Source organism: Colias croceus, chromosome 6 (assembly GCF_905220415.1).
Source record: "Colias croceus chromosome 6, ilColCroc2.1".
Classification (NCBI taxonomy): domain Eukaryota; kingdom Metazoa; phylum Arthropoda; class Insecta; order Lepidoptera; family Pieridae; genus Colias; species Colias croceus.
This window is the reverse complement of record NC_059542.1, coordinates 12,621,854-12,645,119: the sequence shown is the minus strand read 5'-3', so window position 1 is coordinate 12,645,119 and position 23,266 is coordinate 12,621,854. Positions and strand designations below refer to the sequence as shown.

Sequence of the window (23,266 nt, the reverse complement as noted above, 5' to 3'; positions counted from 1 at the left end):
GGCGGTAGTCGAGGGCGATCGGGCGGCTCCGGTACGTCCCCGGGAGCTCCCGGTCACGCGATCCTATCACGCGGGGTAAATCGCGGCGTCGACGTCGCAGAGAGACGAGTCGCCGGCACGTCGCGGGCGGCTCGTAGGCGGCCACGTCGAGCAGCACCGCCGCGGGCGGAGGAGGGCGCGGCTCGAAGAGCGGCATGCGGTGCGGCGACGCGCCGGCGTCGCAGCGCAACGGCAGGCCGTAACGGAAGTAGCGGTCGCTGTACACGACGGTGGCGAGCGCGGCGGGGTCGGGGCGGGCCAGCAGGCGGCGCGGGCCGGGCCGCTCGTACGGCGCGGCGTACAGGCGGCGCGGGGACGGCGCGCGCGGCGCGTGGCGCAGGCGCCGCACGCGGGCGCGTCAGTCGGCGGGCAGCGGGCGCGCGCGCCGCGCCTGCTCGGCGTCGTGCAGCGCCTCCAGCACGCAGGCCGAGCTCCACGCCTGCGTGCGGCACGAGTCGCGGCAGAAGGCGCCGCCCGCGTTCGTCAGCTCGGGCAGGCCGCGCCACGGGCTCGCGCGCAGCCGGCCACGTGCGGCGCGAGGGCCGCGTACGTGGCGGCGACGGTGCGCGCGTGGCAGCCGTTCGCCTGCGCGAAGACGAGTCGCGCGCGCAAGTAGAAACCGACGGGCCAAAGCCACTCGGGCCCCTGGTGGTAGTTGAAGCCGTGCGCGACGCTCGGGTCGGTGCCGTCGTTCGAGTTGTCGTAGTCGCCGCGGTAGGCCCAGTCGGCCGGGTCGAGCGTCTTGACGCCGAGCGGGCCGAGCAGCAGCCGCTCCACGTTGTCGAGCGCGAGCCACGCGTGCTTCGGGTCGAACAGGTCGGGCGCGACGACCATCGCGACGGGGAAGTTGCAGCGCAGCTGGTAGTCGGCCCAGGGCTGCGAGGCGCCGTGCGAGTCCTTGTAGATGGCGCGGCGGTGCACGAGGTCGGGGCGCGCGTCGGCGGCGCCGGGCGCGGGCGGCACCCAGAAGTGGCGCTCGAAGGCGCGGCGCAGGCGCTCGGCCCACTGCGCCCACGTCCAGGCGGTGAGGGCGCCGTCCCGGTGGCGCCGCGCCACGCCCGGGTACGGGTAGCGCGCCGCGCGGTGCTCGCGCGCCAGCCAGGCGGCCGCGCTGTAGGCCAGCCCCACCAGCTCCACGGCGCTGCCGTCGCGCGGCGTGGCGGGCCGGCCGCGCGTGCCGGCCGCGTCCGACGAGCCCATCTTGTCCATCCACGTGCCGCAGTTGGCCTCGTTGCCGCCGAACGGGAACCCGGTCTCGGGGTCGATGCCGATCTGCACGTTGAAGCCCTTGTCGGTCATGTGCGCGTCGATCTGCCGCCCGGCGTTACGCTCGCGGAACACTAGCCCCTGTGGCGAGAGAGTGACGGTGAAACTTCTTTAGGCGCGTTGAGAGTAAAATTTCAGCGCGTCCCCGGCCGGCGCCCGCTCACGTAGTGCGAGACACGGTTGCTGCGTCTCGCTCACTCACCTGGAAGTGCGTGTCGAGCGCCTCCTGCACCACGTCGTGCAGCGGCTGGTCGCGCGGCGCGCCGGCCGCCGGCCACAGCCGCGCCACCGCCTCGCCCAGCAGCGACCCGCCGCCCGGCACGTGCGACACGTACTGCAACACACTTTTATGTAAAAGTATATTTCGACACACACAAAGTTGTTATTTAAAAAGTGAGTCCGATTACTTTACGTAGATTTACAAAATATAAAAATATATCATTAACGAAACGTCGATCACCTGTTGGATGCTCTGCAGCCACCACCAGACGGCGTCCCGGCAGTTGTACCTCGCGTTGAGGCCGCCGTCCAGCAGGTTGGGGATGAGCCCGTGGCGCAGGCACGCCGCGAAGCCGAGGATGTGCGCGCGGGCGTCCTCGTAGCGCCCCGTCAGCAGGAACAGCCCGCGCAGCGAGACGAACGTGTCGCGGCCCCAGCAGCGCATGTAGCCCGTGGCGAAGTGCGGCAGGCCCGCCGACAGCGAGCAGCGCGCCGCGGGGCCCGCCGCCGGCAGGCGCGCCGACGGCACCGCGCCCGCCAGCTGCACGCTCGTGAGCGCCAGCTCCTGCGCGAAGCGGGAGCCGCGCGCGGCGCCGCCCAGCCGCGCCAGCGCCGCGCCGCGCACGGCCGCGTGCAGCGCGCGCACCACCGCGATGAAGTAGGCCGGCACGAGGAAGCGCGGCAGCTCGGTCACGGGCCGCAGCGCCTCGCGGTAGCGCGCCGCCACGCCGGCCAGGCGCGGGTCGCCCTCGAGGCGCCGCCACTGGTACTCGAGCAGCCAGTCGCCGGCGCGCAGGTTGGCGCACAGCGGGTGACCGAGGTCGTCGTCGCGCGCGATGGGCTCGAGCGCGGACGCCACGCCCTGCAGGCCCGCGTACACGAGCGGGCCGTGGCCGGGCACGTCGTACACGCCGCCGGCGCGCTCGCGCTCCTCGGCGTCGCAGCAGTAGAGCAGCACGTGGAAGTCGGGCAGGTCGAGGTCGGCCAGCAGCGGCGCCAGCTGCAGCGGGTCGGCCTGGGGCGCGGGGCGCAGCAGCGGCGCCAGCGCGGTGAGCGCGGCGGCGTGCGGGCCCAGCGGCGCCACGCGCAGCACGGCCACGGCGCCGGGCGCCAGCGGCCGGAACGCCAGCTCGGTGACGTCGCCGTCGAGCCGCGAGCCCGCGAACACGCCGGACTCGGCCAGCGGCACGTCCGTGCGCAGCTCCAGCTCATAGTCGGCGAGCCCGTTGATGTACTTGGGGTGGCGCACGTGTTCCCCGGGAGGCTCATACGGCCGCCCGGTGCTCCTTTTGAATCATTTTCGATCGTATTATTAGTGATTGCCCAAGTATTGTGAAACATGTGTCTCATAATATATAAAAAACATATAATATACTATATGTATACACATTACATCCTACTTCCTACAATTCTACATCGTACAAGTATTATAAATGCGAAAGTTTGTGAGGATGTGTGTGTGTTTGTTTCTCTTTCACGCAAATACTACTGAACCGATTACAATGAAATTTAGCACACATATAGAGGGTAACTTGGATTAACACATAGGACAGGTTTTATCTCGGAAATCCCACGGGAACGGGAACTATGCGGGTTTTTATTTGAAAGCGCAGGCGAAGCCGCGGGCGGAAAGCTAGTAATGTATAGAGTTCGCTTCGCGAAACAGCTGTGAGCGGTTGCGTATTACTCGATTCTGTGCTAATTACTAATCTGAGGGCGTAAACACTTGGTTCGAAAGTTCAAAATTAATACAAATAATAATGGAGTGCTGCATGTGCAATGCCTTATTTAATGATGGTGTCCTCTGTGGCACCTGCAAAAGATACTTCGACTATGGGTGTGCTCAAATTACTGAAACTGGTTGGCGCAAACTAGGAGCAGACCGGAGAGCAGCATGGAAATGTGGGTCCTGCAAAACTGCTACCGTCAGCACCTCGCTACCGGAATCTGTTTCACTCGAGTCCATTATGAGAGAGATTCGCTCCATGAAAAATCAACTCACGGGCTTACCTAACCTTGTCGAAAGTTTTAATGACATAAAAACTGAGCTATCAGATATAAAAGCAAGCTGCGAATTCTTAGGAGGCAAATTGGAAGACTTTTCAATCAAAATTAATAACTTTGAGGACCGTCTGTTTAACTTGGAGAAATTGGATGGAGCTGTGCGTGCTCTTGAGGAGGAGATATCTACCTTAAAAACGCAGGCGCAGGACAGCGACAACAGATCCAGGCTTAACAATATTGAGATAAAGGGCGTGCCGGTCAAAAAAGATGAAAATCTTTTCTCTATATTGGATTCGATCAGCAAGTCAATAAACTGTAACATTGACAGAAATCAAATAAATTATATTTACAGAATTCAGAGTAGTCAGTCCAAAGAAAAATCTATAATTGTTAGCTTTTTGAATAGATACATTAAAGAAGACTTTGTAGCTGCTGGGCGTGCAACGACCAACCTACGTGCGTCAAACATTGGTTTTAAGGACTTTTCCCATAGAATCTACATTAACGACCATCTCAGCTCAAACACCAAATTGCTTTTAAATAGTGTCAAATCGTTAGCAAAAGAAAAAGGCTATCAATACACCTGGATCAAATACGGGAAAATCCACGTGCGTAAAAATAATACCTCTCGCGTATTGATAATTTCCAGAAAAAGCGATTTAAACAAAATTTCTTAATGTGTGGCTATTATTGTTCATTACTTCCTAGCTTACTTGATTTGTATAAATTATTACTGTTAAAAAAATACACGATCACCGGATTGCAAAAAAGGTTTAACACACCTAACACTGACGTAGTTGCTAACGCATTTCAACTATATTTCTTTTTGTTGAGGGTAAGTCAAAATTATTTACAATACGCTAATTTATTGCTTATCGCACTAAAATTAATGGTTACATTCGCCTGCTTTGCCGAAGTTAGTGTTGACCTTGATACAAACTGTGTAACGTTCGTTTTAATAATTATCATTCTTACAATTATTTTATCCTGCAAATATACGTACGCACGGTTAAATCTTCTAATGGTTTTATTCGATTATAAAATGCCTTTTAAACGTTTATTGAATGTATGAAAACTAAATGGCTAACGAAAATATAAAATTATCAATTTACTATCAAAACGTAAGAGGATTAAGGACAAAGTCCTTATTATTTTTTCGTAATTTATGTTTAACCTCATATGATATTATACTATTAACGGAAACATGGCTTGTGGATGGTATATCGGATTCCGAATTTTTTGATGATCGTTATGTAGTGTGGCGTAGGGATCGGAATTATGAGACGACAGGACAAACGCGGGGAGGGGGCGTGCTTATCGCAGCCCGAAAGGAATTAATCGTAACGTCACAGGAGCAATTTCAGTCATCTGCCGAGGACCTCTGGTTGACTTTACGTGTTAAATATCATAACGAAATTATAAATATTCATATATGTGTATTATATCTTTGTAAACAAAACTTAGGCAGATCATTTTCTCAACAATTGCATAACTTTCTAGAAGCATTGAATAATATAATTCTTAATCATCCCTCGGATAAAATAATTATTGCGGGCGACTTCAACATGAGTAATATATCGTGGAATATAAATTCTGAAGGTCTGCTTCTTCCTTCAAACTACTCGAATGGTGATGAGTGTTTGTTTATCGACGAATTATATACTCACGGTTTGCAGCAGTACAACTTCATACATAACGTTAGCAACCGAATACTCGACTTGGTGTTATCAAATGATTCAATCGTTGTGCATGAATGTGTCTGTCCGCTTTTACCGATTGATCCTTATCATAAAGCGCTCATAATAGATGTAGAATTTGTTCACATATCGTATTTAAAATCTAATACAAGGAAGAAAATATTATTTAACAAAGGGGATTACGAGGCAATAAATGCAGAATTATTAAAAATTAATTGGTCACAAGAGTTTGACAGGACTCATTCCATCGAAGAAAGTGTGAATTATTTTTATTCGATTGTTAATAACTTAATACACACTTACATCCCAAGCAAAACCGTGGTTGACAATAAGTTTCCTATTTGGTATTCACCAGCTTTAATAAAGATAATTAAAGAAAAATTTAAACACTTTCGCAAATACAAGATTTACAAAAACCTTAGTAGCTTAGAATCATACAAACTGTTAAGGGATAGAGTTAAGACTGTAGAAAATGATTGTTACCTAAAATATATAAATTCTGTTGAAAATGCCATTGAACAGAATCCTAAATATTTCTGGTCCTTTTTCAAATGTAGATCGAAATCTAAAGGCTTACCTAGCAATATTAAATATAATAACAATCTATTCACATCTGGTAACAATATTTGTAATGCATTCTCAGAATATTTTTATACTACATTCCTAGATAAAACTGACACAAACTTATCAAATTATGTATCTGAATTGGAACTTAGTAATTTTGAATCAAATTTTGACCTTTGTTCGATTAATATTGACTTGAAAACGATAAAAAAGGCATTATCCCAACTAGATCCTTCAAAATCTGCAGGTCCTGATGAAGTCAGTCCACTGTTTCTTATAAAATGTGCTGATTCAATAGCCATTCCACTAACCTATTTATTTAAGAAATCACTTACTGTTATGGAATTCCCCTCAATGTGGAAAAGGGCATTCGTTACACCTATCCACAAAAAAGGTTCTAAGTTGGAAGTTGTCAATTACAGACCCATATCTAAATTGTGTATCATAGCCAAAGTCTTCGAAAGAATAGTATACGACCAGGTTTATGCAGTATTTAAAAACACTTTCATGAGTTGTCAGCATGGATTTTTGAAAGGTCGATCAACCGTGACTAACCTGGTGCTTCTGAATGATTATATTACTGATGCTATGGAGACAGGCCATCAGGTTGATGTAATCTACACGGATTACAGTAAATGTTTTGACCGCATAGATCACAAGATTCTCTTGCATAAGTTATACATTATGGGCATTAGAGGTAACCTACTAAGATGGTTTTCCTCGTATATCAACAATAGATCTCAAGCAGTTGTAATAAGTAACTACATATCAAGCTGGGTTGTAATACCAAGTGGAGTACCTCAGGGCTCCCTTTTAGGTCCTCTTCTGTTTTGCGTATTCATAAACGATATCCCAAGTTGCCTCACATACTCAAATCTTCTTTGCTTTGCTGATGACATGAAGATATTTAGGATTATTGATTCTTCTGCTGATGCTGCTATGCTTCAAGAGGACCTTAATAATCTAGACTTCTATTGTTCTCAAAATAAATTAGATCTCAATCCTAGTAAATGCACAGTTGTCTCATTTAGTCGTAAAAAACAAACACTGCATTTCAACTATCGAATAAAAAATCAAGATCTTGGAACTAGCCCTGACATAAGAGATTTAGGAGTAATACATGACCCAAAACTCATGTTTGATAAACATATTGATTGTATTCTAGCTAAAGCATCTAAAGCTTTAGGCTTTATAATGAGAATTTCGTCTGATTTCAAAAAGGCGAAAACGTTTAAAATTCTATTTTGTGCTTACGTACGCAGCATCTTAGAATATGCGTCGCCAATATGGAATCCGAGATACGATAAATATATAACTAGAATAGAACGAATACAGATGAAGTTTTTGAAATTCCTATGTTACCGATTACATGTCCCGTACAAATCTGAAGATTATTTCGAGGTCTGCAGCAAATTTCATTTTCTACCTCTTACAAATCGCCGGGAGATTGCTGATATCTTATTACTTTTAGGTATTACATCCAACAAAATAGACTGCCCAGATCTACTAGCCAAAATTTCACTATACACACCCTCAATTGTATCTCGTAAATATACTCCTATCTTTACTTCCGCAGTCAGCACTAACTATCGTCAAAACTCGTTTATTCTGCGCGTAAGCAATAACTTTAACAAGCTATCAAAACAGTTCGATTTTGACTTATTCTGCAGCAGTCCTTACTCAATTAAGCGTCAGTTAGCAAATGAGTTCTTTCGTCAGTTTGGTGGTCGAGTTAATATGTAATTTAATTTAGTGTTACAATAGTATTAGTAATTTCGAAAGCATTTGATTCGTGTGCGTAATCGCTTACATTTGAATCTGTTACATATTAGTGTTTTTCTAGTCGTGAGAATCTGTAAATGGCTTATTGTGATTATTATATTACGTGACTACTTTTTAAGAATACAGCTGTAGATTCTCCTAAAATATAAATAAATAAATAAATAAATAAATATACAGGGTGTAATCGTTAAGTGTGCACAGGCGATTTTTCCGTAAGTATTACAGATATTTCTGCAAGTTCATAGATTCAAAGTGATTAATCTCTAAGTATATGGTCCAAATCATCGGCAACAAAAAGATAACAAAAAACTTTAAACTGATATCGAAAGTACTTAACCTAAAAACCTGTAGTGTGTGTTATTATTCTCAGTAATCAAATATCGTAAATTCAGCGGTTTGTGGCGCGGCGAATGGCGACACTCCTGCGAGAGCCAGTCGCCTGCCACTCGCCTATCTAAGTTAACGTGTAATAAATTATAAATTTATAAATGTAATAAAGTAGTTCAGCATATACAGTATTTTATTGGAAGACCCCAGCCTCTGTACACTAAACTGGTGACCCCGACGAAGAACTCTCGAAGAAAGTTTGTAGTAAAGGGAATCGGCGTAATTAGTGACATTGGCTGTGGGGTAAGTTTTGTTCGAGATCAAATTCCACGCGGCACGGCGACAGGAAGTTAGCGTGACGCAATCGAAGAGCGCGCGTGGCACGTGGCGACTACAGCGGCAGGCGGCTCACCAGCTCATTGGCTAGTAACTCATCGGCTTAATAATGAATAAAGCAGCAGCATCAGACACGCAGATCAAGGAAGAGGCGTCAGGCGCGGCGTTGGCATCGATAAGCGTGTCCACCAAGCTACCAGAATTTTGGGCAGACTTGCCAAGGTTATGGTTCGCACAGTTCGAGTCCGTGATGGCCCCACAGAAGCAGGGGGAAGAGACCAAATTCAACCTGGTCATATCGAAACTCGGAAAAGAGGCCATTCAGCAGGTCAGCGACCTCGTGATGTCACCACCCGCCCAGGACAGGTATACGGCGCTTAAGGAGAGGCTGCTGCAGGTTTATGAAGAGAGTGCCGAAAGACAAATGCAGAAGTTGGTGTCGGAGCTGGAATTGGGTTCGCAAAGACCCTCCCAGTTTTTAAGGCGCATGAAGGATCTGGGTCGCAGCGCACAAATTGCGGACAACACACTCAAGAGCCTGTGGTTGTCGAAAATGCCGTCATCAGTTCGAGCAGTCATGGCGGTTTGTGAAGATCAGTCTCTGGACAAGCTGGCGGCCATGGCAGACAAGATTACCGAATACACCAACGTCGGGGATGTGGCAGCCGTGTCATGCAAGAAGGAAACAGATGAGCAGCCGGACGAGAAGATGAGCAGATTGGAGCTGGAGGTTGCAGCGCTCCGCGCCGAACTGAGGGGTCGCGGGCGCTCTAGGAGCAACGACAGACGGACCAACTTCAGGAGAAGATCGACATCGCGGCCGAGAAGAGCACCTGGAGACCCGGACTGGCTGTGCCGTTTTCACTTTCGGTACAGATCGAGAGCTAACCGCTGCGAGCAACCCTGCGCGTGGCGAGCCAAGCAGTCGGGAAACTAGACGGAGTACATGCGGGCGCGGTGGACGGATGTACTCAAGGTCAGGTAACCAAAAGCCATCGTTTATTAATTAGAGATAATTTAACTAAATATAGTTTTTTGATCGATACAGGCGCTAACATTTCCGTCATTCCAAAGTGGTGTGTTAGAAAGCCTATCGAAAAAGTCGATCTAAAGTTGTATGCTGCAAATGACAGCGAAATTAAATGTTATGGAATATGTAATTTAGAGTTATCGTTGGGCCTAAGACGGTCATTTAAATGGCCTTTTGTCGTATGTGATGTAAAACAGCCGATAATAGGTGCTGATTTTTTGAAGAATTTTAAATTAAATGTAGATTTGTATAATAATAAGTTAATCGATTCAGTTACCAGTTTAAATGTCTGTGGAATTAAAAGTACACATTTTTTCGGCACTATTAAAAGTATAAATAGCAACCATCCTTACGCGGATTTACTGGAACAATTTCAGGACATCACGCGCCCGCCAGCCTTCAAGGATGTCCCAGAGCATTCCGTGTATCATCACATCGAGACTACTGGACCACCTGTGCACGCGCGTGCCAGGAGGTTACCGGCCGACAGGTACGATAGGGTTAAAAAGGAATTCCAATTGATGCAAGAGCTAGGCATATGTAGACCTTCAAATAGTGAGTGGGCCAGTCCTTTACATATTGTACCTAAAAAGGATGGTGGTATCCGACCCTGTGGGGACTACAGGATGTTAAACGCAATTACAAAGCCAGATCGTTATCCGATACCTAGGGTACAAGATTTTACGTATGGGTTACATAATAAGAATTTTTTTTCAAAGTTAGATATTTGTAGAGCGTATCATTTTATAGGTATTAATCCAGACGACATTAAAAAAACAGCCATTATTACGCCGTTTGGGCTTTTCGAATTTCCAAGAATGACGTTTGGCCTGCGTAACGCGGCACAAACATTTCAAAGATTTATCAATAATACAGTTTTATCAGGCATAGAACAATTGAATTATGGCAGCGACTGTACAGGGGGCAAAGGTCAGTCAGTCGTGTTCGGTTACATAGATGACGTCATCATAGGATCGGATAACCCCGATATACATAGAGAACATTTACGATTAATATTTGAGAGGTTGAGTAAATATAAAATGTCTATTAATTTAAGTAAATGTGTTTTTGGACAGTCCTCTATAGAATTTTTAGGCTATTTAGTTTCAGAAAAGGGCATAAGTCCGATGCCGGAAAAAGTTAAAGCTATCGAGTCATATCCGAAACCGGAGACAGTAGAACAATTACGTAGATTTTTGGGCATGTTAAATTTCTACAGAAATCATATTCCTAACGCTGCTCGAGTTCAGGGAGTTTTAGATAGGTATTTACACGGGACTAAAAAACGAGATAAGACGCGTATAGATTGGACAGACGAGGCGAATAGTGCATTTGAAGTGTGTAAAGAAAATTTAAAAAATGCCGTTACTATTGCGCATCCAATATCTAGTGCCAAATTAGGGTTAATGACCGACGCGTCAGATTTTAGTATAGGGGCAGTGTTAAATCAGTGGGAAGGAAATTCTTGGAAACCTTTAGGATATTTTTCAAAAAGATTATCGGAATCGCAAAAGAAGTACTCCACATATGACAAGGAGCTTCTAGCGATTTATTCAGGAATAGTTTACTTTAGGGATTTAATCGAAGGCAGAAATTTAACAGTTTACACGGACCATAAACCTCTCACTTTTGCTTTAAGTAAATTAAGTTCTAATAAAGAGTTACCTAGGCGAGCGCGTCAATTGTTGTATATTAGCGAATTTACAAGCGACATACAACACATCCAAGGCACTGAAAATCAAGTGGCCGACGCTTTATCGAGAATCGAGAGTATCGTATGTCCTAGTTCGAGTGAATACGTGGAGGTTGCGAGAGCACAGGCGACAGACGCTGAGCTCGCAGATTTGATGAAAACAAATGATAAATTGCAATGGAAACAGTTAGCGCTCGATAATAATGACGATATTAAAATATATTGTGAAACATCAGCTCAGAATATTAGGCCGTATATACCAGCACAGTTTAGGAAAAGTATTTTTAATAAATTTCATGACGTTTCCCATCCCGGAGTTAGAGCATCGCGTGCGTTAGTTAGTAAAAAAGTTTTTTGGCCAGGCATGAATAAGGACGTGGGGACCTGGACCAGGACGTGCGTTAGGTGTCAGAAAAGTAAGGTTATTAGGCACACTGTTTCAAAACTTAGCGATTTTAACAATAGCGAGCGTTTTGAACATTTGCACGTGGATCTGATAGGACCTTTACCGGAAACCGAGCACGGTTTCCGTTATTGTGTCACTATGATCGATAGGTTAACGCGGTGGCCTGAGATTTGCCCTGTGAAGGACATGACTGCGGAGTCGGTAGCTAGAGCAGTTTATGAAGGATGGATTTGTCGTTTCGGTTGTCCTAAAGTTATTACCACCGATCAAGGTAGACAGTTTGAAAGCGAATTGTTTACAGATTTAATGAAATTATTAGGTATTCAAAAAACGAGAACTACCCCGTACCACCCGCAGTGTAATGGTAAGATAGAAAGGTGGCATAGGTCCTTGAAGTCGGCTCTGGTGGCTAGATTGAACAATAATCTAGCATGGTTAGTAGAACTACCTACGGTCATGTTAGGATTGAGAGCAGCTTGTCAAGCAGACACTGATAATATCAGCGCGGCGGAATTTGCTCTGGGTCATTGTTTAAGGTTGCCGGGAGAATTTTGTTCGGATAAAAGTACGAAAATTGATAATCCACATTCGTTTATAAGTAAGTTAAGAGACACTTTGAATAAAATTAGGCCCATAAAAAGGGTATCTAAAAATAGTAATAGTACGTTTGTGCATGCTGATCTAAATTCCTGTTCACATGTTTTTCTAAGAGTGGACGCGGTACGGAGACCGCTGACGCCTCCGTACAGCGGACCATATAAAGTTTTAGAAAGAAATAGTAAAGTTTTTAAAATATTAATTGATAATAGAGAATGTAATGTGTCGATTGATAGACTTAAGCCTGCGTATATTTTAGAAGAAAATGAAGTTAGACATGACAGTAGATTAGATCAGCATAGTGAGGCTAGTGTGTGCACGCCTTTAAAGAAATCACGTAGTGGCAGAATAATTAAAAGACCTGTAAGATTTTTGGACTGTAATTAGGTTAATGTTGCATTGGCATTTTTGTTAGAAGTAGGCACGCGAAGGTTGCGTAATGTCACCTCAGCACATATTAATGTTATAAGTAATTGTTAGGAATATTTGTATTCATTTTATTTCAAATCTCGGCTCAACCAGTTAATTATATATAATAATAATATATAAATTTGAGTGTCGGTTCATTTCACATAGTTTAAACTTTAAAGTTATCAGCATCAAACAATATTTAACAAAATGGGAAAAACATATTCGGTTGAAAAGAGAGATGAAGAAATTGTTATCGCTCAAAACGGAGCGAATCACGCCACAGCATCTAATACTGATTTTAAATTGGAAGTGTTGAGCATCACGGTGACGGTTATGGCAGTCATCCTTTTTGTGTTGTGCGCTATATTAATATACAAAGTTTGTGTTATACAAGGAAAATGTTAAGGAAGGAATTAAATTGTAGTCAAGGTACAGATTTAAGTGTTTTGTCACAGCATAGACTCCCAAAATGTTAATGTTTGCTAATTTTTTTTTTTTTTTTTTGATATTTGTCAGTTATGTAAATCATTTTTTTTTTAGAAGGGGGTGTATGTAGTGTGTGTTATTATTCTCAGTAATCAAATATCGTAAATTCAGCGGTTTGTGGCGCGGCGAATGGCGACACTCCTGCGAGAGCCAGTCGCCTGCCACTCGCCTATCTAAGTTAACGTGTAATAAATTATAAATTTATAAATGTAATAAAGTAGTTCAGCATATACAGTATTTTATTGGAAGACCCCAGCCTCTGTACACTAAAAACCTTAATTTCCGAGCATTTCCCAGGCATTTTCCGGGAATTTCCCAGGCATTTTCCGGGGAGTTTCCAAGCATTTCCCAGGCATTTTCCGGGATATATGCCTGGAAAATATCTGGAAAATGCGTGAAAATATCCGGATAATGCGTGAAAATGTCCGGAAAAAGCGTGGAAAATGCCACTTCAAATTTGCGACGTAATTAAAGCAGAAAACCAAAAAAAGAAAAAGAAAGCTAAAATCTTTCATATTAAATGTATATGGGATGTATGGGAGGATTTAAAGATAATTTTTTTGATATTTCTCGATTTATTTTTAAAATTAGACTTTTTATATTGTTGACTGTGATTTAATTTTGATTTACACGGTAGAGAGCGCAGTTTTAAAGTTACTTAGGGATTGAAAAATATTTTTTTGCTATGGAGTTTATTACTAGCTTTCCGCTCGCGGCTTCGCCTGCGCTTTTAAATAAAAACCCGCTTAGTACCCGTGACCGCCCCCCCCCCCCCACCATTCGTAGTCGATAGAAAAATGGTCTAGTACACAAAATAACAATAAAATGTGTTTTTTTCTGTTGTCCCCTGATTTTTTACAAATAGCAAACTGTGACTGACCTAATATTATCCAGCGGGCGACGTTTTTTAAGTTTATATCGTAAACACTCGGATTCGAATATGAAATGGAAGCGTTCGGGGCGGTACTCACAGGTGCAGACGGTGCCTTAGGCGCGCCTCCAGCGCGACGGCGGCCACGTGGCCCTGCACGCGCAGCGGCCGCAGCTCGCGCCCGCCGCACGCCGGCTCGGGCGCCGCGAACGCCGTGCGCGCCACCACGATCACCGACTGCAACACAGAGCGCGTCACGCACCGCACCACAACACACACCCCACACACACCCCCCCACGTGGCCCTGCACGCGCAGCGGCCGCAGCTCGCGCCCGCCGCACGCCGGCTCGGGCGCCGCGAACGCCGTGCGCGCCACCACGATCACCGACTGCAACACAGAGCGCGTCACGCACCGCACCACAACACACACCCCACACACACCCCCCCACGTGGCCCTGCACGCGCAGCGGCCGCAGCTCGCGCCCGCCGCACGCCGGCTCGGGCGCCGCGAACGCCGTGCGCGCCACCACGATCACCGACTGCAACACAGAGCGCGTCACGCACCGCACCACAACACACACCCCACACACACCCCCCCACGTGGCCCTGCACGCGCAGCGGCCGCAGCTCGCGCCCGCCGCACGCCGGCTCGGGCGCCGCGAACGCCGTGCGCGCCACCACGATCACCGACTGCAACACAGAGCGCGTCACGCACCGCGTCACAACACTCCCCCCCACACCCCCCACACACCCCCCCACACCCACCCACCTTGCGCGTGACGGGGTGGTGGCGCGTGACGGCCAGCACGTCGGGGTCCATCTGGTCGACGAACAGCTCGCAGTAGCCGTCGGCGGCGAGCTGGCGGTGCAGGCGGTTGAGCTCGCGGCGCGCGGCCACCAGCCCGCTGGCCGCGCCCACGGCCGGCTCGTCGCCCGCCCGCTCGCCCGGCTCCGCCCAGCCCGGGTACAGCCGCTGCTCCTCCACCACGTGGATCTGACCGAGGTGGAGATACGAACGTTCTTTACTCATTTTTGCTCATATTTATTCATTCGGACGTTCGAAGTCCCTTTGTGTAATCTAGACACGCGGCAGCGTGTCAAGCCGAGTTCAAGCGAAGAGAACTGGCGAGCAGCAGCCGTGTGTATATTTACATGAACCATTTGGAGCCACTTTTCACCCCCTTATACCTCGTGTGTTCATAAGTTTTGAGACGAAATAAAAGTTGTGTCGCTGCGTACACTGTTACTAATTCACTTTCACAATAATAAAACACCACTGCTGCTGGTAAGGCATTTAATTAAGCAAAACAAAATTATATATATGACATAGAAAAAACAAATCACAAGCGAGTTACAACTTCGAGATATTCTAACGTGGCGCCATCTAGTTTGCGATAAGGAACTAAACGTAGACGGTATTGAACATCCCGCCCACCAAAAGCACCTAGTGCTTTTCTAAACAAAAATAAACCTATAGAACAATTCAGTTGCAGAGTACATTTTACCTAATAAACACAAAGTAATTCTTATAACATACTTGTAAACTCAACGTTAACAATAGAAACTCTTTTAACATAGTCTAAACTCAACGTAAACAATATAAACTCTTATAACATAGCCTAAATTCAACGTAAACAATGTAAACCTGAGAGTGAACTAAAACAATATTGACTTTTAAACAACAACATTTTTCAATGTAAAAAGTAGGAACAAAAAAAATACATACTGTTACATTAACTTAACTAAGAATTCTACACAATAATTCTACATAACTAATGATCTAGGCTTTTGGTAAAATACATAACTTATTACAAGGACGTTTACAAAGACCGTTCTTAGTTTTAATTGTTACAACTCGGGTAAGGTTGTCTTTACCCGGATGTTTTTCAACGATTTTCCCTAATAACCATTTAGCTGGAGGAATATTATGGTCCCTTATAATAACAATATCGTCAACGTCAGGTTCTGTCTTTTTTGAAAACCATTTGTACCTATTATTTAACGTCACCAAATACTCTTTTGACCATGTCTTCCAAAAATTATTAACCATCCGTTGAGTAAGCTTCCACCTTTGAAGGCCTGTGAGAGAGGTCTTTGAATAATCGCTATCAGGAATTAAGACTAATGGTTCACCGACTAGGAAGTGCCCAGGTGTGAGGGGCATCTCATCATCTGGGTTATCACTAATTGCTGAAATTGGACGGGAGTTTAAGCACGCCTCTACTTGGGTCAACACAGTTGACAGTTCTTCGAAGGTAAGTATTGCGTCTCCTATAATTCTTTTCAGGTGTGTTTTTACTGAACGAACACCAGCTTCCCAGAGCCCTCCAAAGTTAGGCGCGTGTGGTGGTATAAAATGCCAAGTGGTTCCGTCCTGGGTAAGTAACTTAGCAATTTCGTCGGCCAACTCTGATTTCGCTTGACATAACATTTTACGCAGCTCTTTATCCGCACCAACGAAATTAGTCCCATTGTCGCTGTACAGATCGCGGCAGTGCCCTCTTCGAGACACAAAGCGTTTGAATGCAGCTATGAATCCAGAACTGGTAAGATCTGACACAGCCTCTAAGTGGATCGCCTTAGTCGCCATACATACAAATAGACAAATATAGCCTTTATAGGATTTCGATCCTCTACCAGGCGAAAACCTAATATCTATGTACCCGGTAAAATCAACACCTGATGACCTAAATGGTTTATCCGGAGTCAATCTAACCTTAGGTAACTGGCCCATTAATTGGTTGTTATCCTGACGAGAATAACGTAGGCAAGTCATGCACTCTCTGTAGCACTTCTTCACCTTTTCTCTAAGTCGTAGGATCCAAAATTTATTTCTCAAGAAGTTTATCATAAGCTGTGGACCCCCGTGAAGTGTTCTCTGGTGCGCATCCAATATTAATAACCTAGTGAGATGAGACTCACTGGGCAAAATTAGAGGATGTTTCTTATTAAACTGCACAGAAGACAGTTGTATTCGACCGCCCACCCTTAGCAACCCTTTTTCATCAAGAAAGGGTACAAGAGTGTGCAGTGGACTTCCTTTAGTAACACTTCCGGTTCGAGACATTAACTTATTAATTTCATCTTCAAAATATAGTCTTTGGGTAGCTTTTACAATTATATCTAATGTAGTGTTCATTTCATTGGTCGTAATTATTTTATTAACATCTCTTAACTCTTTAGGTTCCCTCAGTTTTAGAAATTTTCTACAGTAAGATAAAACTCGTAACATTCTAGTTAAATTTGAAAACCGCTCCCATATAAATTCTTCATCAGATCGCATCGTATTGGTAAGTACTTTTAAAGGTCGTAATTCAACTTCAGTGTCAACATCCAAATGTGCACTATAAACATGGTTTTCGTGTAGGCTCTTAGGACCATGCCACCAAAGATCATAATGGATTAGTTCTCGAGAGGATATACCCCTAGAGGCACAATCGGCTGGATTTTGATCAGTGGCAACATGGTTCCATTGATCACTATCCAAAACAGTCAAAATCTCGGAGACCCAGTTGCTTACAAACGTCGTCCAACGGCTGGGTTCTCCACGGAGCCATGCAAGCACTATGGTCGAGTCAGACCAGGCAAACAACTTATCTTTAGGTACCTGCAGTACTTGTGCAACCTCAGAAATTAATTTGGCAGCCAGTAACGCCGCGCATAGCTCCATTCTTGGGATGGATATCTCCTTCTGAATTGGGGCGACTTTAGTTTTAGATGTGACTACATTTACGTAAGTATTACCTTCGGTGTCCATGGTTTTCAGGTAGACGACAGCAGCATAAGCTACCTGAGAAGCGTCAGCAAATACGTGAAGCTCAACTGGATCATCATTCGTTGTAGAGAGCCACCTAGGAACAGCTATTCCTCGAATATCATCTAACTCTTTTCTAAAGTGTAGCCATTGGTTTAATAATTCTGACGAAAGATTTTCATCCCAATTCAATCCAGATTTCCACAGTGTTTGCATAAAGATCTTCGCCGTAATAAGGACAGGAGCAACCCAACCCAAAGGGTCGTAAAGTCGCGCAATATCAGACAACACTTTCCGTTTGGTTACAGGCTCATCTAACTCCGGTAAATTGTAAGTATACTCAAATTTATCTATGTTTTTATTCCAGGAAATACCCAACACTTTAATTGTATCATTGATCTTAAAAATAAATGTATCTTTTGAAGATTGATTATCATTTGCGATATGATTCAGTAATTTTGGACAATTACTGCACCACTTTTGGAGCTTAAACCCACCTCTTGACATTAATTGATTCATCTCTGTATAAATATCTATCGCTTCCTCTTCTGAATTACAACCGGTCAGCAAATCGTCCATATAAAAATCTTCAAGTGTAATTTTTGCGGCAAGTGGATATTTCGACTCTTCATCTCGAGCCAATTGTTGGAGTGATTTAACCGCCAAATACGGTGCACAAGCAGTACCGAAGGTAAGTCGCGATAGCTTAAAATGTTGTATAGGTTGTGATGGATCAGCCCGCCATAAAATTCTTTGGAAATTTGAATCATCTTCATGTACCACTATTTGTCTATACATCTGTACGATGTCTGCCACAATACAATAAATATGCGTTCGCCACCTCATTATAATGTGGCGCAAATCTTGTTGAATTTTAGGTCCAACGAGTAACGTGTCATTCAATGATACGTTATTATTCCCCTTGCACGACGCATCAAAAACAACACGAAGTTTGGTAGTTTCCTTGTCTTCCCTTATCACGGCGTGATGAGGAAGATAAAAGGAAAACGGATACTCAATATCCTCCTTACTTAGAATCGGTTTCATGTGTTTCTGGTTCTGGTAGTCGACTATAACCTTCTCATATTCAGCGTGCAAGCCAGAATTATTTCTAAACTTTCTTTCTAATACCTTAAATCTCTTCAACGCAACTTCCTTGGAATTTCCGTACACACACTTTGGATCTGGCTCCTTAAATGGCAATCTCACTACGTAACGACCTTCTTCATTTCTTGTGGTAGTACTCTCATAAATTTCTTCACATCTGATTTCTTCCTTCGTAAGTTTCTTTCCTATTAAATCTGGTTCTCTTTCAATTTCCCAAAACTGTGTCAAAATATTATCTTCTCTTACCTGTAAATGTAAATTTACTACTCTCGGATTTGACTCTTCATTTTCGCCTATCCTTCCAGACAAGATCCAGCCAAGATGAGTATTCTGTGCAATAGGACCGTCATGTATGGGATGTTTCAAGAAACCACTCAACATTATTTGACTGACAATATCAACTCCCAAAATAATATCTATCTTACCAGGTGAACCATATTTGGGATCTGCTAACGGTAGACTACTGAGCTCCGGCCAATCAAAAATGGAAACCTTACTCGACGGAAGAAACGATGTGTGAAACTTATTATAGCATAACTATTACAAAATTATATTTAATCAGTCAGACAAATTGAAATGACCAAAAATCCACTAAACACAAAAAATATTCAGCCGTGAGTACGAACGGGAGAGCACTATGCGTATGCGTGTCAGAGCGAAGAATGTAAATATTCCAAAAAGTACTTACTGCTTTCGATAAAATATTTCTGCATCTCTTTTCAACATTAAGGTAATAATTAATAATTATTAAAGTTAAAATAATTTATTGCATATATTCGGTAAATTAATTTTTAGCATAGAACCTCCACCTTTTTGTTTTAGGATGAAAAAGAAAATAGTGTGACAGGTGTGGTGACAGGCTTAGTGCTTGACAAAGTGGTAAAGTCACGTATCGATAAAAATACAACAATTATAATATCTATCTTTTTCTTCCCTAATATTTACGCAATTATGCACATAAAACAAGATTTTTTAAGGTTTCCATTTTTTTAGATTTTTGTGCTCTTCTAGATTGCGTAAAAAATAGATGCGATCTTTAAACAGACTGGACGCCTAATAGGCTAATAGTGACTATTTGTAGCTATCATTTTGGGAGAAAATATGTCAACATAATTTAAAACTCATGCTGCCATATCTATAGAAATTTAAAAATAGTCTCTTTTTAACTTGTAGTCAGATACGGTATGTACAAATATATTTATTGAAAGGGCTACAAACTGAAACAATCGATATTTATTTAATGTGAATTGACATCACTTTAAACTTTTTTCTATACTACGTATCTTTGTTATTCAAAATCTGTGGATGTGTCACCCGCTACTATCGATCCCCCTCAATACGCTTAGGATACTCGTAAACACGCTTGCTTGTGCTCGTGAGCCATTTCGGACGTTTTGTATGAAGTTTCCTTAATGTATGTATCTGTATATTGTGTTACTATGGACGTCTCACTCGCTCTGAAACGCATGCATAATGCTCTCGCGTTCGTACTCACGGCCGAATAATTTTTGTGTTTAGTGGATTTTTGGTCATTCCAATTTGTCTGACTGATTAAATATAATTTTGTAATAGTTATGTTGATAACATATTAAAAAATTAGACATTAGAAAATAAGTAAAGTTTATTTATTTTTGGTGGAGCTTTAAAGCGTCTGACAAAAGTTTTGGTCCATGAAAAGTGTCTGATACTTGCGATACCATTTGAGAATGATATTCTATAAAATATATCTAAAAATCAGCCATCTAAATTTAAGTAAAGTAACTCTTATTTTTAGTCACCTTTCTCACCTGGTACCTGCCCAGGTGTCACTGGGCAAACTTCACAAACACGCAGGTAAACAAAGTTCATGAGACACTACTGAGAACTTAAAGTTTCATCTTTTAGAAAATAAGTTATGTCTTATCGCTCTGGGATCTTACTCTATAACTGTATGTACGTAGCTTAGGTACGTAGTATATATCTGTCAACTGTGATAATGCTCTCGCGTTCGTACTCACGGCCGAATAATTTTTGTGTTTAGTGGATTTTTGGTCATTCCAATTTGTCTGACTGATTAAATATAATTTTGTAATAGTTATGTTGATAACATATTAAAAAATCAGACATTAAAAAATAAGTAAAGTTTATTTATTTTTGGTGGAGCTTTAAAGCGTCTGACAAAAGTTTTGGTCCATGAAAAGTGTCTGATACTTGCGATACCATTTGAGAATGATATTCTATAAAATATATCTAAAAATCAGCCATCTAAATTTAAGTAAAGTAACTCTTATTTTTAGTCACCTTTCTCACCTGGTACCTGCCCAGGTGTCACTGGGCAAACTTCACAAACACGCAGGTATACAAAGTACATGAGACACTACTGAGAACTTAAAGTTTCATCTTTTAGAAAATAAGTTATGTCTTATCGCTCTGGGATCTTACTCTATAAACAGCGAAATCACGGTCGCACGTAATTCTTTAGTTCCCTCCATCACGAGAAAATTGAAAGAAATGAATTTGAAAATCAAAGGAATTAAAAGTAAACATTCTAAATTCAAAATTGGAAAAAGAAATAAATATCAGCCATTGATATTTTATCTTATTTTTTAACTACAAAGTTCGTCTCAAAACTTATGAACACACGAGGTAACTCGAAAACTATTTAAATTAAACAAACCAAATTTGGTACATATAATAAGGACCCCAATATAAACAAGAACCTTAAATTTCATAAATACAGATTAAACAGTTGCATAGATATTAATATCCAAAAATCGCAATTTTTAAGACTGACTGACTTATAGACATATACAAAACCTAACCCACTTCCAGATGACCTAGAAAGTTCAAATTTTGTAATCAACTAGGTAATAGTGAGTGTACAAAGGAAAAAATCAGAAAATACTGAATATATCTGTATTTAATTTTTTTTTTCAATGACATAAATTTTGTTTGTATGGAAAAATGGAAAAGTTTATAAAAATAGAAAATAGTATATTCACCTTACTAGTCTTAAAAAATAGATCAAAACTAGTCAGTGGCCGAAAAAAATTTTGAAATCCATCAATAAATGACTGAGATATAGATTATTGAAGTTTACATATTTTAGCGCGAAACATCTGAAGATTCGAAGCGCCTCTGACATCACACTCACTCGCGCTAGTATCGCTAGGGCCGCCTTTACACCTGTAAGTTACTTTCGTAAAAATTATGTAACTGACTTACGGTTGCATTTACACTTAAAATAAACTTACAGTAAATAATGCTTACGTAATTTTTGTGAGTTTAAACTTACATAAATTATTACACGCCCGTTTACATTAAATCAGTAAGGCAAGTCGTAAGAAAGGGCATTAAAATACCGCCAATTTGACACATAAACTTCGTTAGTACCGCTGCCGCTCTTCTTTTTCTTTAATTTTGTCACTTCTTGGCTAAATTGTCCTTTCAAATTATGCAACTTTCTAATGATTTCATCTGGAGTGATATTAAACATTTCGCTAAGTTCAACATGTAGTGAATTTGTTTTGACGCGGTTTTTGTATTCTTTATTTTTGTAGTCCCACAGTATGGGACGTGCTTCAAAAGCGGTAATTAAAGCTTCTACCTCGTTTGGTGACCAGATTTTATTTTGTTTTTGTTTAGAGGACATTGTTTTGGTAAATTGGTGAGTTCTCAACTTATCAAAATAATTCAATAAGCTGCGAGTCGCTTCCGTAAGCAAACTCGAACACGTTTAGACTTGTAATTTTTAAATTTACGAAAGTTGTAAAAAATTACAGTAAGTTACTTACAACGAGTGTTTACACTTGAAAATTTATCGTAAGTAGCTTACGTAAGTGACTTACGTAAGTAAAACTTACAGGTGTAAAGGCGGCCTAGGGCTAATTACTTCGATTGCATGATTTCTTTATTCAAAACTGTTATTAAACGTAAAATAAAAGAATATTGTAATAAAAATATTGCTCATACAGGTAACAATAATATATAATTTTACATATTCACATTTATTTATTCTTTATTTATGAGTGTTTAGTTTAGTTTTAATTTCAGTGTAATGGAAGAAGGCTTCGTCGAAGGTCGGAATGATTTAATTTGCGTAGGTAATATATAAGTGAAACATCTTTAGGCGCGTTAAGAGTATAATTTCAAAATCGCGTCATGGCAATACCGTAACGTCATGGAGTAAGGCGACGATTCTTCTACAACGATCTTTGCATCTTTGTAATAGTGTGTGTACAAATTCACGCTGGATGTTTAGAAAATCATGTAATCTTTTAAACAGAAAACGAGTTTAAAAAATTGCAGATAATGACGGGGCAATGTGCGCTGACATTCATAACATACAAGAAAATATAAAAATAATACTAAACAAACCATACAAAGAAACCGCAAGAAAAAATATATAAAAAGTCGTATATAAAAAGTATTATATTCATAAAGTAAATCAAATTTGCAGAGTAATTTTCTGTACAAAAAGTAATGATATCCCACCAAAAACATAAATGTAAAAATTGGAGCCGAGTTCAATCGTTGACTTAATTTGCCAAAAAAGAAATGAGATCTAATTAATGTGTGCCAAGTTCTGCAGACAGTCCAGAAATTTATTTACAAAGATGTATTAAGTTCTTAGGTTGACTGAAAACTCAATTGTTTTATTTTCCCTTAGAGAACAATGTTTATTCCAAAATATAACTT

The 23,266-nt window shown here is 42.7% G+C and overlaps 2 protein-coding genes across 3 annotated transcripts in view; one reads left to right on the top strand and one right to left on the bottom strand.

Annotated features, from left to right (window-relative positions):
- Positions 1-324: 324 nt before the first annotated feature.
- The window catches only part of LOC123692920 (glycogen debranching enzyme), a 51,557-nt gene continuing 28,615 nt past the window's right edge, over positions 325-23,266 (bottom strand). The window contains 9 exon segments of the mRNA XM_045637791.1: positions 325-570; positions 573-1,386; positions 1,508-1,639; positions 1,766-2,810; positions 13,829-13,881; positions 14,033-14,116; positions 14,178-14,267; positions 14,329-14,418; positions 14,498-14,722. Of these exon segments, the coding sequence (XP_045493747.1) occupies positions 398-570; positions 573-1,386; positions 1,508-1,639; positions 1,766-2,810; positions 13,829-13,881; positions 14,033-14,116; positions 14,178-14,267; positions 14,329-14,418; positions 14,498-14,722 (2,706 nt within the window). The 3' untranslated portion in view covers positions 325-397.
- LOC123692361 lies at positions 7,927-9,754 on the top strand. 2 transcript variants are annotated; one of them, XM_045637097.1, is made up of 2 exons: positions 7,927-9,210; positions 9,642-9,754. In XM_045637097.1, the coding sequence occupies exon 1, from the start codon at positions 8,344-8,346 to the stop codon at positions 9,169-9,171; it is 828 nt and encodes a 275-aa protein (XP_045493053.1). In that variant the 5' UTR covers positions 7,927-8,343; the 3' UTR covers positions 9,172-9,210; positions 9,642-9,754. The 2 variants fall into 2 exon arrangements, with proteins under 2 accessions (XP_045493053.1, XP_045493052.1); XM_045637096.1 differs by having other exon boundaries at positions 7,927-9,215.

Bases quoted from the DNA above. Each gene is read 5' to 3' on its own strand.
- LOC123692361 (XM_045637097.1), top strand. From the start codon at position 8,344: ATGAATAAAGCAGCAGCATCAGACACGCAGATCAAGGAAGAGGCGTCA.